At 35.3% G+C, this 14,494-nt stretch overlaps 2 protein-coding genes across 2 annotated transcripts; one reads left to right on the forward strand and one right to left on the reverse strand.

The window, feature by feature from the left end:
• The first annotated feature begins 2,453 nt into the window (after nucleotides 1–2,453).
• LOC108678205 lies at nucleotides 2,454–4,356 on the forward strand. The gene is made up of 4 exons (XM_018166574.1): nucleotides 2,454–2,486; nucleotides 2,782–2,984; nucleotides 3,588–3,774; nucleotides 4,174–4,356. The coding sequence occupies exons 1-4, from the start codon at nucleotides 2,454–2,456 to the stop codon at nucleotides 4,354–4,356; spliced, it is 606 nt and encodes a 201-aa protein (XP_018022063.1).
• Nucleotides 4,357–8,577: 4,221 nt separating this feature from the next.
• LOC108678236 lies at nucleotides 8,578–12,643 on the reverse strand. The gene is made up of 7 exons (XM_018166607.2): nucleotides 12,544–12,643; nucleotides 11,660–11,692; nucleotides 11,072–11,267; nucleotides 10,665–10,805; nucleotides 10,010–10,259; nucleotides 9,348–9,617; nucleotides 8,578–8,747 (listed from the first exon to the last, which is right to left on the reverse strand). Exons 1-5 carry the CDS (start codon nucleotides 12,574–12,576, stop codon nucleotides 10,165–10,167), a joined length of 498 nt encoding a protein of 165 aa, XP_018022096.2. The 5' UTR covers nucleotides 12,577–12,643; the 3' UTR covers nucleotides 8,578–8,747; nucleotides 9,348–9,617; nucleotides 10,010–10,164.
• Nucleotides 12,644–14,494: the final 1,851 nt, after the last annotated feature.

Here is a 14,494-nt window from a genome sequence, read left to right on the forward strand (position 1 = left end):
GAACGTAGGGTTCATCAGGAAAACTTTCTTGTTGAAAATAACGTAGAGTTCATCAGGAAAACTTCCTTGTTGAAAATAATTAACGTAGGGTATCAGGAAAACTTTCTTGTTGAAAACAACGTGGGGTTCATCAGGAAAACTTCCTTGTTGAAAATAACGTTGGGTTCATCAGGAAAACTTCCTTGTTGAAAATAACTTAGGGTTCATCAGGAAAACTTCCTTGTTGAAAATAACGTAGGGTTCATCAGGAAAACTTTCTTGTTGAAAATAACGTAGTTTTCTTCAGAAAAACTTGCTTGTTGAAAATAAAATATGTTTCTTCAGAAAAACTTGCTTGAAAATAACATCAACCGGCAAAAAGTCAACGTTGGTGGCTGGAAGATTATGCGTCCGAGGCGGTAGGTGCGATTTATTGTTCCCGCCCCTGTGTCACGATCACGAGTTTGATGAGGAAGCATATCGCATTCTTTATCTAGTCCATCTTTGGTCTTTGGGGCTCTGAACCACCAACTAGCCTGCATGATCGTATAGGTTTAGTCACTAATGCACCAGAATTTATACACTTTATTGCCTCACACTTTAAGATAAACTAAAAATGATCAACGTGTTGTATTTATTTTTAACAATGATTAAAGACGCATAAACGTTACACTTCGTTGCATGCTTTCATCTTGAGGTGCTTCTTGCGTTTAAGATTTGAATTGACATTTGAAATTCAGTTCCTGCATTTGAGGCTTTCATAAATATAAATGAAAATATAAATAAATAACAAATATTAAAAAAACATAAACGTAAATATAAAACCTATATATTGACAAATTTATTCAGCAACAATTCTATTCATATTCATGTTTACACATTGACATCTTAACGCAGCGCATACCTTCACTCCGGCTTTCCACGCAATAATAATTCTAGCTTCTCATCCTTCCGCACTTGGCCTGCAGTAAACTTTAAACTAAAATCACAATTTGAAATTTTCCTGTTTCTCGGACAAAAACTTATTTTGTTTTTTAGTGTTTTTATCATTCTTGAATTCAAAGAAATATTTTTTGTTTAATTAAGAAGTGGACGACTCGTTTAACGAACTTTGTTTGGTATTTAGCTGCATAGTTCGGACATAAATTATTAACTTCTTCACTGTCTTCATTCACTTATCTGCCCGAAAACAATCTGTGTAATATACTACGTTAAATTTTCCTATTAAAAACATAATTCTTCAGAAACTCAGATCCCTCATTTGGTTAAATAGATCCACCAAATTTCAACCTTGAAATCTGGAAGAAGATTGACTTCCCATCTCATTTAAAATTTATTTAAAATGTTCCCTTAGTAAATAAATGTTAACGAATTCAAATTTTGTAGCTGATATTTTAAAGGTGACTCAAGGGTTACAAAACTGGAATTGTTGTCTTCTTTTTTCGTGTCAGGTTATTATTTTATAAGAAGAATTGGAGACCGGATTGTCGTATACTTTGTTTTATTATCCTTTACTATCTTTATATAATAAGTGCGGACTGTCCGTGAAATAGTTTACCAGCTGAATAAAAAACAACCGAGAAAAATTATTGAGTCGTATTGTTCAAATACTTGCACACTTTCTTACCCAAAGCACGAGAAGGGAGCGCATGTAGCACTGATACGCTCATTTGCCGGGTCAAACTGAGTCAAGATGACCTACATAAGGGGAAAAAGTTCAACGCTATTTGGACTCCTTTTCTGCTCATGAACACAAGCCGCACCTTATTTTCCAGCAACTTCCATACAGTGGACCAGAAAACCTACGGAAATAGATTTTTTTGGTCAGCACAGTTCACAGTCTGACAGTTTTGGTCAGCATAGTTTACAGTCTGACAGTTTTGTCAGCATATAGCGTGCAGTTTCACAGTTTTATTCAGCATGGTTTACAGTCGTACAGTTTTGGTCAGCAAGGTGCACATTCGTACAGTTTTGGTCAGTATAATTTACAGTCTGACACTTTTTGTTAGCTAGTTTGCAATTTCTCAGTTTTAATCAGCATAATTTACAGTCGTACAGTTTTGGTCAGCATAGTTTACAGGCGGACAGTTTTTGTCAGCATAGTTCACAGTCTGGCAGTTTTTGTCAGCATAGTTCACAGTCTGACAGTAAATTCTTATTTTATGCGGCAAGAGCTTTTAGCAACTGTACCTGTTAAGAGCAGCTACATCATCATTTTATTTTTCGACATGAATGATAAAACGTGGCAACCATTCAGAGAACCGAATAATGAGCGAATGACTTTTTCCATATCCGAGTGAATATTTAGAGCATGGAACAGTGCTGTCATGCGCCAGCTTGAAGCCATCGGTTGGGAATAGTGATACAGTAAAATGACAGACAATATGTACTTTCTCGGTGAATATTTAGAGCATGGAACAGTTCTTTCTTGCACCAGCTTAAAGCCATCGGTCGGAAGTACGAATGCAGTAAAAATGGCAGACAATATGTACTATCTCCAGCCCATGGTATGTACTTAAACCTTAACTTAACTTAAAAACTCAAGTAAACCTTATGGTATTCTAATGGCTTTTACATGAGCAGGTATTCGGAGCCAATCTAACAGGTATCAATCTTCTACAAACATTTAATAATTGAATGGTCGTTCAATGTACAGGTGTTTGGAACGAATGGAACACATAATAAACCTTTTAAACCAAATTATATTTAACGGTTCTTCAATGTGCAGACATTGGGCGTAGGTAAAACAATTAGTAAACCGTTGCAAAAGTTTTACTAACAGAACAGTCGTTGTATGTGCAGATATTTGGCGTGGTGCTAGCGATGTTGTCCGTACGGAGGCTGGGGCGTCGTGGGGAGATGTTGCTGTCGCAGGGGATGACGGGGCTGTCTTTGGGGGCACTTGCGGTCTACGTGCACCTCTTCCCTACAGCCGGGGCCTTCTACCCTCCACTTGGAGGCTACCGAAACAGTTCTTCCCTCACTCTCGAGGGCAATATTACTGAGTGAGGCAATACATTCACAAGAGAGAGGAATGTTTTCAAGAAAATTTCAGGACTTAAATTCGTTATTAAGTAATAACAAAAATGATATGGGCCGACCTGGTTCTAATACTTCATCTATGTGTAAAATGAAATAAACTTCATTTCAGCTCGACTACGTTCATCTTATGTATTGTTTGACCAATAGATGAAATGTACCAATAAGTGTAGTTTAAATGTTTGATAATCATTGATAATGAATTTTAATAACAAATTTTTTGATGAAATAAAAAATAATGTCGATGCCTAAGGCCTAAATTAAGATTTTGTGACGAACGCCTGAGCAGCGGCTTACTCCGTCGCTCACGGTTAATCGCGGACCGCGTAGTTATGAACGCTCTGATATGAACGTAGCAGGTTATTGATTGATATTAACTACCTAAAAGTGAAATTGCTACTAATTACCTATTTGGAAATCGCTGTTCATTACATAATTTTGAACCTGGCACTACTTATCAATATTCCTTACATTATTACTTATTACATTACTATTACTACTTACTTATTACTACTTACAATATTAAGACTGAAACAGAATGATAGTAATGTATGGTATAGTATGTGCAGATCAGAAGTCCTCACAAGAGCCTCACAGGCACTAGAAGACAGGGAGGCCCCAGCCCACGGCTGGGTGCCTCTCTTGTGCCTCACGTTCGCCCAGATGTCCTGCAGCTTTGGCCTCCAGAACATCCCCAATATTCTCTCATCAGAATATTTCCCCACGGCCATCAGACGGCAGACTAGTTTTATTCAAGTGGGAATCAAACTCAATTTGTTTCCTGGTCAAGCTCCGCTATTTATATTCTTAGATAGTTTAGTAAATTTCAATTTCCATCACTCAGTTTCATGGCAAAGAAACTTTTGCCTAATTTACTAAATCATCATCTTCGAATAAAGAACTATAAAATTTATATCTTATAGCGTATTTGATATTTTCTAAATGACCAAAATTAGTTAATCAATCTATAATAATTGAATATACTTTCAGAGCAAAGGTTATGTTTTGTAAGAGACAATGTTGAAAATTTTCCTTAACTCACTTCACTACTGAAAAAATATAAACTCAGAAACATGAATCCCACCAAAAGGAATTCATGATCAATTCCTTTATTTTATTCCAAATTGGTCTTTCTTATTAACGAGTTATGTTTAGGCGTCCAGCAACTGTTTTATGATGGCGGCAGCGATGCGGGTGATACAGCTGCAGCTCTACTCCCCCATGAGGGCAACCCTCACCCACCTCGGTCTGCTGGTGCTCTGCAGCGCCTCCTGCCTCCTCTCGCTGCCTCTTAGCTTCTTCTGCATCAGGGAGTCGCTAGGCCAGAACATCGGCTGAAGTTCTGCAGCGCCTCCTGCCTCCTCTCGCTGCCTCTTAGCTTCTTCTGCATCAGGGAGACGCTAGGCCAGAACATCGGCTGAAGTGACATCCCAGTAGGCAAATGACGTTGAAAAAACGTTGTTATGCGCATATATGCTGAAACAACGTTTAATCAACGTTATTTCGATGCCGGATGCCTGTTGTGCTGCATTTGGTTTGCATTTTCTTGTAGAAATGCAATACTGAGGCGACAGAGTGAAGAGTTAAGTTGTTCAAGGGACAGTTTCTATGTACACTGAAATGGTTCCATACATTTTCCGATTTTAATTATGAATAGCTCGTCACAACAAGCAAGCTACCCGTTTCACGAAAATTGTTTAATTGTTGGAAAATTGTTTAATTTCTAAAAATTGTTAACGTAAATAAAGTAGATTAATAAATATTCCCGTAGAGCATGCGTAGTATCGCCCTATTTTTGTTCTAAAAATAATGCGATTCAATTAAGGCGAATTTTATTTCTGAAAATCAGGCGATTCGTTAAAAAACTTTTAAATAATATTTGTTACCATACCGGATAAAGAATCTTCAAGAGCAAGGTTTAGATAAAAGGTAGACTCGTATTACAGATCGCATCATAAATACGCCTGGGAAGACATGAATGCTGTGAAATTATTTTGGCTAAGATATTCCTCAAAAATTAATATCTAATTTAATGTATCGTTGGCTGAAGCAACGTTTAATACACGTTATTTGAACCAGAGATGCTGGTGGAAATATCATTAGTTTGCCTTTAATTCGTTTTCAGCAATTGTGTATGGCGCTCTTCTTTTCCTCGTTTGTTATGACGATGATTTCACTGCCACAACAGGCTGGGCTGTAGCGTAAACTACATGTTCAAGCTGTTTTGTTGGTTAATTAATTTTTCTATTTTGTTGAAAAAAATCGATACAATTATTACTTTTCAATATCCTTTCTATATAATTTTTCTAGTACCATACGCAATATACTGACCGAATATTAGGTAAAATCTCGCTTTGTAACTTGAGATATTTAGAAAACTGTAATGTATCCAATATTTCTGAGTGTCACTGTATATGTATTACTTTTATAAAAAACTATTTCCGTAGGCTTCTGGTCCGCTGTAAAGAAGTTGCTGGAAAATAAGGTGCAGATCGTATTCATAAGCAGAGAAATGAATCCAAATAGCATTGCAGTTTTTCCCCTTATGTAGGTCATCCTGACCCAGTTTGGCCAGGCAAATGAGCGTATCAGTGCTACGTGCTCTCTATATTCGTGCTGTAGCGAGTGAAAGACTTCTCGTGCTGTAGCGAGTGAAAAACTTCTCGTGCTGTAGGTGAGTGAAAGACTTCTCGTGATGTAGGTGAGTGAAAGACTTCTCGTGCTGTAGCGAGTGAAAGACTTTTCGTGCTGTAGCGAATGAAAGACTATGGGCTGAAAGTATGGAAGCAAGGAATGGAGGGAAAGGACTCTCTAAGACTGTATCAGATGAAAGCGATGCCAAAATATGAATGTATGTATGATGGTAATTGGTAGTAGAGGTGGGGACCTTCTGTTTTGTGTTAGGGCAGGCGCGCTAGGTGTGAATGGACGTACATACAGGTGGAATGAGAGGAGGGAAGATAAATGTTTTATGTGTGATGGGGATGAGAAGGAAACTGTAGAGCACTTGTTGATGGAATGTGGGGCGTATGAGAGAGAGCGTCAGTCTATGATTGAGGTGATTCTGAATGAGAGAGGTGAGATTAACGAAATGGGGCATGAGAGAACAAGCGAAGAGTGGATGGCAATTGTTGAATCTTGTATTGCTATGCAGGATCTACCCGACCTCAGTTCGCAATTCCGGTGTTCACAACGAGTTAAACTTTTCTCTTTGATCTGACTCTAAAAGATCTTGTTATAATAATTAGTCAGTCGTCGAGGATACAAAACTGATTTACACTAATTATTTTTTTATTTCACTCACATTTTCAAGCTCCCTCCCCAAAGGTTGACCATCGTGTTTATTAATGTCACTTGCAACGTTAAAATTTTGCCATCGTGAAAATCGATTTCGACTGGAAATAAGAGCTTCGGGCGGTAAACTGGCTACGAAACGCGCTACACGCGAAAATTTTAGAACTCACAAATAAATATTGAGCTACCAAAATATCTAACACAATTTCGACCGCACTAACTCCAAAATACAACGAAATCAAATCTCACAGCAATAATTACGGGTCTGTCTGAGGCAGCAACTGCGGCTATGTTTGAGAGTGTGAAGAGATATTTGGAAAACGTGTGGAGGATGAGGGAGAGGAAGAGGATGATAAGAGTGGGGTCGTGAAGAATGGAGGGTTGTGAGAGGGGAGGATGGGAAGACATGTGACCGTGCCGAATTGTTTGAGTACGTTGTTTTATTTTTTTAGGTTGTTGCAAAACGAAACGAAATTGTTAAGCTTTTCTTTCTTAGGACTGCTGTGAATACGGTTTAATTGAACTTTTTTGTTATGATACGAGTGTGAACTTTTAATTTTTTGATGCTAGTAGGAGATTTCAGGCAGAGTGTATTACCGATATAAAGGTCGTGAAAGGAGGTCACCAAGCATTTCAATTTCAGGTAAGAAAGTGCGCCAGTATTTGGACAATGTGATGCATTAAATTTTCTGGGTGTTTTTTTCTTCAGCTGGTAAACTATTCCACGGGACAGTCCGCATTTATTATATAAGGATAATAAAGGATAATAAAACAAATGATACGACAATTCGGTCTCTCCCGTTCTTCTCAGAAAATTAAAACCTAACACTAAAAAGAAGACAATAATTCATATTGTGTAATCCTTGAGTCACCTTCAAAATATCAGCTACAAAATTTAGATTCGTTAACATTTATTCACTATGTGAACATTTTCAATAAAATTAAAATGAGATGGGAAGTCAATCTTTTTTTTGCAGAATATAAAGATGGTTGAAATTTAGTGGATCTATTTAACCGCGTGATGGATCTGAGTTTCAGAAGAATTATGTTTTTATTAGGAAAATTTGACTTTGTGGTAAATTACCCCGATTGTTTTTGTGCTAACAAGTAAATGAAGACAGTGAAAAAGTTAATCATTAATGTCTGAACTATGCAGCGAACTACCAAGCAAAGTTCGTTAAATGAGTCGCCCACTTCTTAATTAAACAGAAAGAAATGAATTTTGTTCAAATACATGAATGATAAAAAGCCCTGTAAAACCAAAAGAAATTTTTGACTGAGAAACTTAAAAAAAAGAGTCAAAAATCTAAAAAAAAGTTGAAACTTTTTAGGTTTCGAAAAAAAGAAGCCTTTTGCACAGAGAAAAATTTATCGAACTATGTTATTTTTTTCAATCAAGGATATTGCCGAAGCCCTCTCGACGTTATTGAATGCACAAAATTGCGGCCAAATACGAATTGCAGTCGACATTTTTGATCTTCTTGTTGGTGGTGTTGAGGTAAACGCACTGCAGAGTATTATAGGATGGATAAGGGTTCGCCAGCCAGTATGTGTCATAGGAAGAAAATACAGAATTGTTCCCTTCCCAATGCCAATTCCATTTCACGCCATCCAGTTTCTTGTACTGCAGACCGATCCAGACCACTGCAGAAGTATAAAGAAATGATTAAGACCACTGCAGAGATGGAAAGAAATGATTAAGACCACTGCAGAGGAAGGAAGAAATGGGCAAGACCACTGCAGGGATAGAAAGAAATTATTAAGACCACTGCAGGGATAGAAAGAAATGATTAAGACCACTGCAGGGATAGAAAGAAATGATTAAGACCACTGCAGGGATAGAAAGAAATGATTAAGACCACTGCAGAGGTAGGAAGAAATGAGCAAGACCACTGCAGAGATAGAAAGAAATGATTAAGGTCACTGCAGAGATAGAAAGAAATGAGCAAGACCACTGCAGAGGCAGGAAGAAATGATTAAGACCACTGCAGAGGTAGAAAGAAACGGGCAAGACCACTGCAGAGATAGAAAGAAATGATTAAGACCACTGCGGAGGTGGGAAGAAATGAGCAAGACCACTGCAGAGGTGAGAAGAAATGAGCAAGACCACTGCAGAGGCGAGAAGGAATGAGCAAGACCACTGCAGTGGTGAAAGGAAATGAGCAAGACCACTGCAGAAGTAGAACAATATGCGTAAAACCGCTGCAGTCCTGATTGGTGTTACTAATGCATCATTATTTATTCAGTCGGTAACTCACAGGCAGTCAACTTGAGATCCTTATAGAGCAGTAAATTTGACCTATAGTCGATTAAGTGCAAGCCGACATCGCTGCACGCGGTCCTCGCCACGTCCACCAAGACGAGAGAGTCGATGAACTTGCAACATTTTCCGGACTCCGGGTTCGGGAGGATGGTCATGCCATCCGCTGCTGTCGCTGAAAAGACGGAAACATGAAGTTCAATTTGAGGCCTGCAAAAATTTTATGCTGTGATAGTAAACTATAGAAATTCATTTCTCGTATGATCTAACCAATATTTCAGAAATGGTATCAGTTTGAGGAATTCTTTTTTTTTTCAAATATTTCAGGCGTGAGAAAAACATTCTCCTATTATCTTCTAATCGCACACACTAAATTTCTGGAAAGAAATTGTAAACACGTCATATTTTTTCTCGCAAATAAAGTATAAGTTGGTTTCTCATTATGAGTAATGTAAGGTAATATGCAATTATTATAGAGAGGTGGGTCAAAAATAATCAAGTTACTACAAATTGCATTGTCAACCATATCACTTGTTTATTATATGTCTAGGCACTATTATCTTAGAAATATATTAGTCTGACTTTTAAACTATCGACTGATAATTTATTGCTGTTCAAAAATTTAGTGGTTATAATATTCAGAAATACCATTTTAAGATATAACCGTACAAATATTTATCCGCATTCAGCCACTGTAAAAAGATGCTACAAGTTATATATACATTATACGAAAAGATACTAGTAAAAAACCAATTGATATTCATTGACAACTCACTATTGATATTAGATATGGTCATGGTTTGCACCGGAGAGTAAGGGACGGTGGTCAAAAGAGTAATTTTGAACGAGCTGAAGTCGTTGGCTTGTGAACAATTGACGAAGAAATCGAGCGGAGACGCGGGGAAGATGTTGGACGTTGTAGAGGAGCCGTACGTCTGCACGTCGAAGCCGCTAACCAAGTTGCAAGGGTCCGTCATGTCAACGCGGATCTCAAGTCCGTTCGTCACGGTCACCGAGAGAACCGTGGCATTGTTCAACTTCAGTGCTGCGTCAAGAACGTGTGATGAAAAGAAATTATTGTTTCAAAGTCAAGAAAATGAAGTGTCACTTGCAATAGTAATACCGGTTAACAGAAAACTCGTTAAAGCAGTAAAAAGATCATGTTTTTTAATATTTTAATTGTAATTTTATCAATTTTAAATATTTTTCAAAATAAATTTTAATTATTTAATTTTTTCATTAAAAATGACTTGAATTTTTTATTTTATATAGGTTTCAGGAAAATTTGCAATTAACGCAAGCTTCTGAAAATGCAGGCTGTGTTGTTATCATCATCAAACGTTAACCATATTTAGGTTTCCAAATACGTATCAGACGATGACATATATCTTCAAAAGTAATTAATTTGAACAGAATTATCTATTGCATTAATCTCACCATTAGGCGAGGTGTAGCTCACGGTCATGGGTTCCCCTCGGATCTCCTCATAAGAGGGCGTCAGGGTGAAGTTCATGAGTGTACAGGGTGGTACATTGTACTCAATGACGTCACCGGGAGAGACAAGTCCTAAATCTGTACTTTCATACGTGAGTCTACTTGATGTATGCTGAACAGGGACCTCTGAAGTTGACGGTGAAGGATTTACCTAGGATGGAGTCGGTGACGCTGAACTCCGTAATGGTAGGTGCTGAAATTTTCACAGAAATTTTAAATCCGTCAAAATTTACTTATAAAGATTCGCTGCTTACGTTCCTTTCACAAATTGTAGTTTGGTCAATAAATACATATATATTGGAAGCGTTGTTAGCAATTTATTTTTCTCGAACAAAATCATATTTTATTTGGTCCGTTTAAGAATTTTTGTTCGATATTAAGGCAAACGAAAAATCAATTTTTAAAATTTATACCCTTTTCATTAAGAATATCTGTAATAAATTAACAAGCTTGTAAAATAATAAACTAAATTTGAAGATTTTCCTTAAAAAATTTCATTTACAAAGCATTCCGGAATATTCCCAGAAATATATGACAAGAAAATGGTTGATTTAAATGAATTAAAATAGTTTTTATTGCAGTAAAAAATATCCCTCACAAGGCACGGTGAAGTGCGAGAGCTTGACGCTAGAGAAGTAAACTACGACGCCTTCTCCTGTACAAACTTCCGTAGCCTCTGCCAACGAAAAATACGAGGCCCAACACTCGCTCTGGTCGTCGAAGAAAAACGAATTCCAGCCTGGAAAATTATACTTCGCTTAAATTAAGGATTACTATTAATCGTAGGATTACTATTAATCGTAGGATTACTATTAATCGTAGGATTACTATTCATCCAGTAAAATGAGTGTGACTTTGTCCAAATGACGATGTATTTCATGTTATAAAATATTAGTTCATTTATCAATTATCTCCAAGATTATCAGAGATATTTACAGTATTTATTCTCAAATTTTAAATATTGGGGATGAAAGTGGATTGAAAGGAATTATGTTCACACAGCACCTGAAGAAGCTGCAAGCTTGCTACACTCAGAGAAATCTGTGGTGCCGAATTTGACAGCAACGGAAGCCATGCACTCGAAGTCAGTCTTGCTCACAACTTTTCGCAGGAACTTCACACCACCCGTCCTGTAGGATCTGAACTGAACTCCTACGGCAGTCCTGAGACACGAACCATACGCGGGATGCCGTATCAGAATCTAGAGATGAATAAACACTTGTTATTGTTATTGAATTCTTTATCAAACGCAAGTGACATAACATGCGTTATAAGTCTATGTGTTTTATCAGTAGAATGTTTATATCGATCAAAATATAAGGAAGCAGCAACACAAGTAACAGCTACGCAAGTCTGCCTCTTATAAAGTATACGAGAAATACCTTACTACTCAGCCTCTCCTTTTCAGAAGCTTCTCCTACTACTTCCTATAAGCTATCTAATATCCAATACTTTTAATTACTAATATATGCTTGTTCACTACTATTTATATAATTGATTTACCTGACACTATACCTGGCTCGTGTATGTTTGCTAAAAGAGACTAAGAATTAATACTTAGCAAATATTTATTAATCATGGCCATTACACTACCTTTGATGTAGGTACAGTTGTGCTGCATGCCGTCTGAAAAAAAGTAATTTTCATACATACTTAATACTTTTATAATTTAAAAAATTATATCTATAATTTTTTAAAACAAATTATAACATCAAAGTACAGTGAACGTGTCAAGAAATATTCAGCAATAAAAACTGGGCATGTTCTCGTCTAACATCGCGACTTTTTTTCCACATTGAATTTCTCAAACATAATGTAGAAAATATTGATTTCCGCATATGTGTGGAAAATGTGAGTTTTCGTTTTGCTATCAATTCACATTTCAATTTAAGGGGAGCAGAACGTTTGAATAAAAGTTTGTTAATATTATAAATCACTTTGATTGTCAAATCTCTCAAGTTTTTTATTGCTTACGACAGTAGCATGCATACAATGGATTCAATAAATATCATGAAAAAAGAAAATAAGCGTTTAAAATTAAAGCGAAGGAATCCTTAAAAACTTTTAAAAAAATCAAACATTCAAGTGAAACTTCTGTATCTTCGCTTAACATATTTAAGTTGAACAATTATCTTAATAACGTCACTTAAAATATTTAAGTTGAAGAATTTTTCACAATTAATTTAATAACTTCACCTAAAATATTTATTTTCAAGAATTAAGCGTAATCAATTCTGAAGCTCAAGACTATAACATAGTTGAGAATTCAGTCGTCTTGCCAGTGAACGAGTTCAAGTTTAAGCTTTTAACTTGGTAACTATAACAATTTCTAGCAATGTAAGCACGGAGAGAATGGCAAGATTTAAATGGAATTTAAACTTAGAAGGCAAATATGAAAAGTTTATAAGGCAAAAGTTGAAGTTTTTCGAAGAAAATTGTAGATAATTTTTATCTATAAAAACGACTGCATCACTTACCTCGAGAATGAGGAAGAACCACAATAGTAGCATCTTGCCTCAAAATTAAGAACAAAATGTCTAATAAAACTCTTGGCCTTGCCTAAATCTGTTCTTTTCTGAAAAAAAAATATTTCATTTAGCTATTTCTGGCGACATTAAAACACAGTTGATAACGGACTTGTTAATTAATGAAAATTTATTTCGGAAAATCAAAATCTAAATTTAAATAAATTGAAATAAATCACACGAAATTGATATTGCCAAACTACCTTAGATCCTTCGGTTTTGAAATTGTTATCATTAATTTATCATAAAAATTATCAAGTTATTATCGTAAATTTTATTATCCCTTTTTTTGTTACATCAGTAAACGAATATTATAGTATTTTAGCAACTATTACTTTAAACCATTTCCAGATATACTGATAATAATAATACAGTTTAAGGCCTACGGCTGGTGATAATAGGGTTATTATTATATTTAATAATAATAACAATAATACGCCCTAAGTCCTAAGAACCACGAATAAAATTAAAATAACTAAATCAACAAACAATATTTCTACTCGACAACAATAACAATAACTATCACCTAATCTTTTATAAATATTAAACCTAACTATAATTTAACATGACTATTATTCATTTTCATGTATGTCAAGACCGAGAGTGTGTTCAAAATTTTACTTGAGCTGATCGAGCCTTTTATGGCAATCAGTATTAGTTGAAAGTGGATTAGAATTAAGTTGAAAATAATTATTTTGCAATGCTTATGGTACTCTGATTATGTTACGAATGCCACGATCGTTAACGAATCGTTATGAAATCGTATTTTTTATGAAATCGTCGTTTTCGAAAATGTTTTATTTAATTAGAAATTACATTATGCGCAAAATGTTTTTTTAACTTTACCCTTAGCAGAAATTAAACAGAAAAACAAATTTTAAATTGAAAAAACAAATCAAACTCGCATTTTTTGAGCAATGTTCGGAAAAAATCGTCATTATTATTAAGAATTAGATGATTTTGCGATAATGATATCTCTTTATGATAAAGATATAATATAGATAATAATATTTTAATAGATATTATAATATCTTTTGAATATATTGTTATGTAATAATATTTCTGTATAATTTTTATATTATCTCTCTTATTACAAAAAAGAAGGTTCCATGCACAGTGGAAATGTAAAGAAAATAAGTACTCCAAGGTCAACCTTGAAAGTGTTTCTACAAGCTTTTACACGAGTCGAAATTATAACGCAATTCATTCAATCATATTTTTTGTAATTATGACATTTTATGCTATGATGATTTCAATAATGATTTTCCCACGATATTGTCAAAAGATGATGAGTTTTTTGATATCCTAACTTGCTGAAAAATAACTCAACTGATTACAAATCACAGAACAAGACAGAAATTATGAGCCTTCCGTTTGAAATTTAACTTAAATATATAAAATTTAACTTAAATAAAAGTAAATCGGATTTCTCGCTTTATTCTCATGAGCAAATTTTTTCTTAATTTCAATCTTATATCAAATCAATGTTAAAATTTTGAACTAAAAACGACGGAGGACAAGAAGAATGTGAATACACGGGCAAAAATATTACGAACGAGCTAAATTTCATGCGGAGCGCCCCGGTCAAGCATTATATGGCGGTGTCTGGAAACTTTATTTTGGCGTGCACGCTTGAAGCATCAAACACATGTATGCTTGCACAAGTGTTTATAACTGACGCGTTTAGTATTTGAAATTTTAGTTAGTTGAGTATGATCTAGATCAAACCAGTTAATATAACCAGTAAATGCAATAATCTAGATCAAAACAGTTAATATAACCGGTAAATGCAATAATCTAGATCAAAACAGTTAATATAACCGGTAAATGCAATAATCTAGATGAAAGCAGTTAATATAACCGGTAAATGCAATAATTTAGATCAAACCAGTTAATCCATGAT

This window comes from Hyalella azteca, unplaced genomic scaffold (assembly GCF_000764305.2).
Source record: "Hyalella azteca isolate HAZT.00-mixed unplaced genomic scaffold, Hazt_2.0.2 contig7276, whole genome shotgun sequence".
Classification (NCBI taxonomy): Eukaryota; Metazoa; Arthropoda; class Malacostraca; order Amphipoda; family Hyalellidae; genus Hyalella; species Hyalella azteca.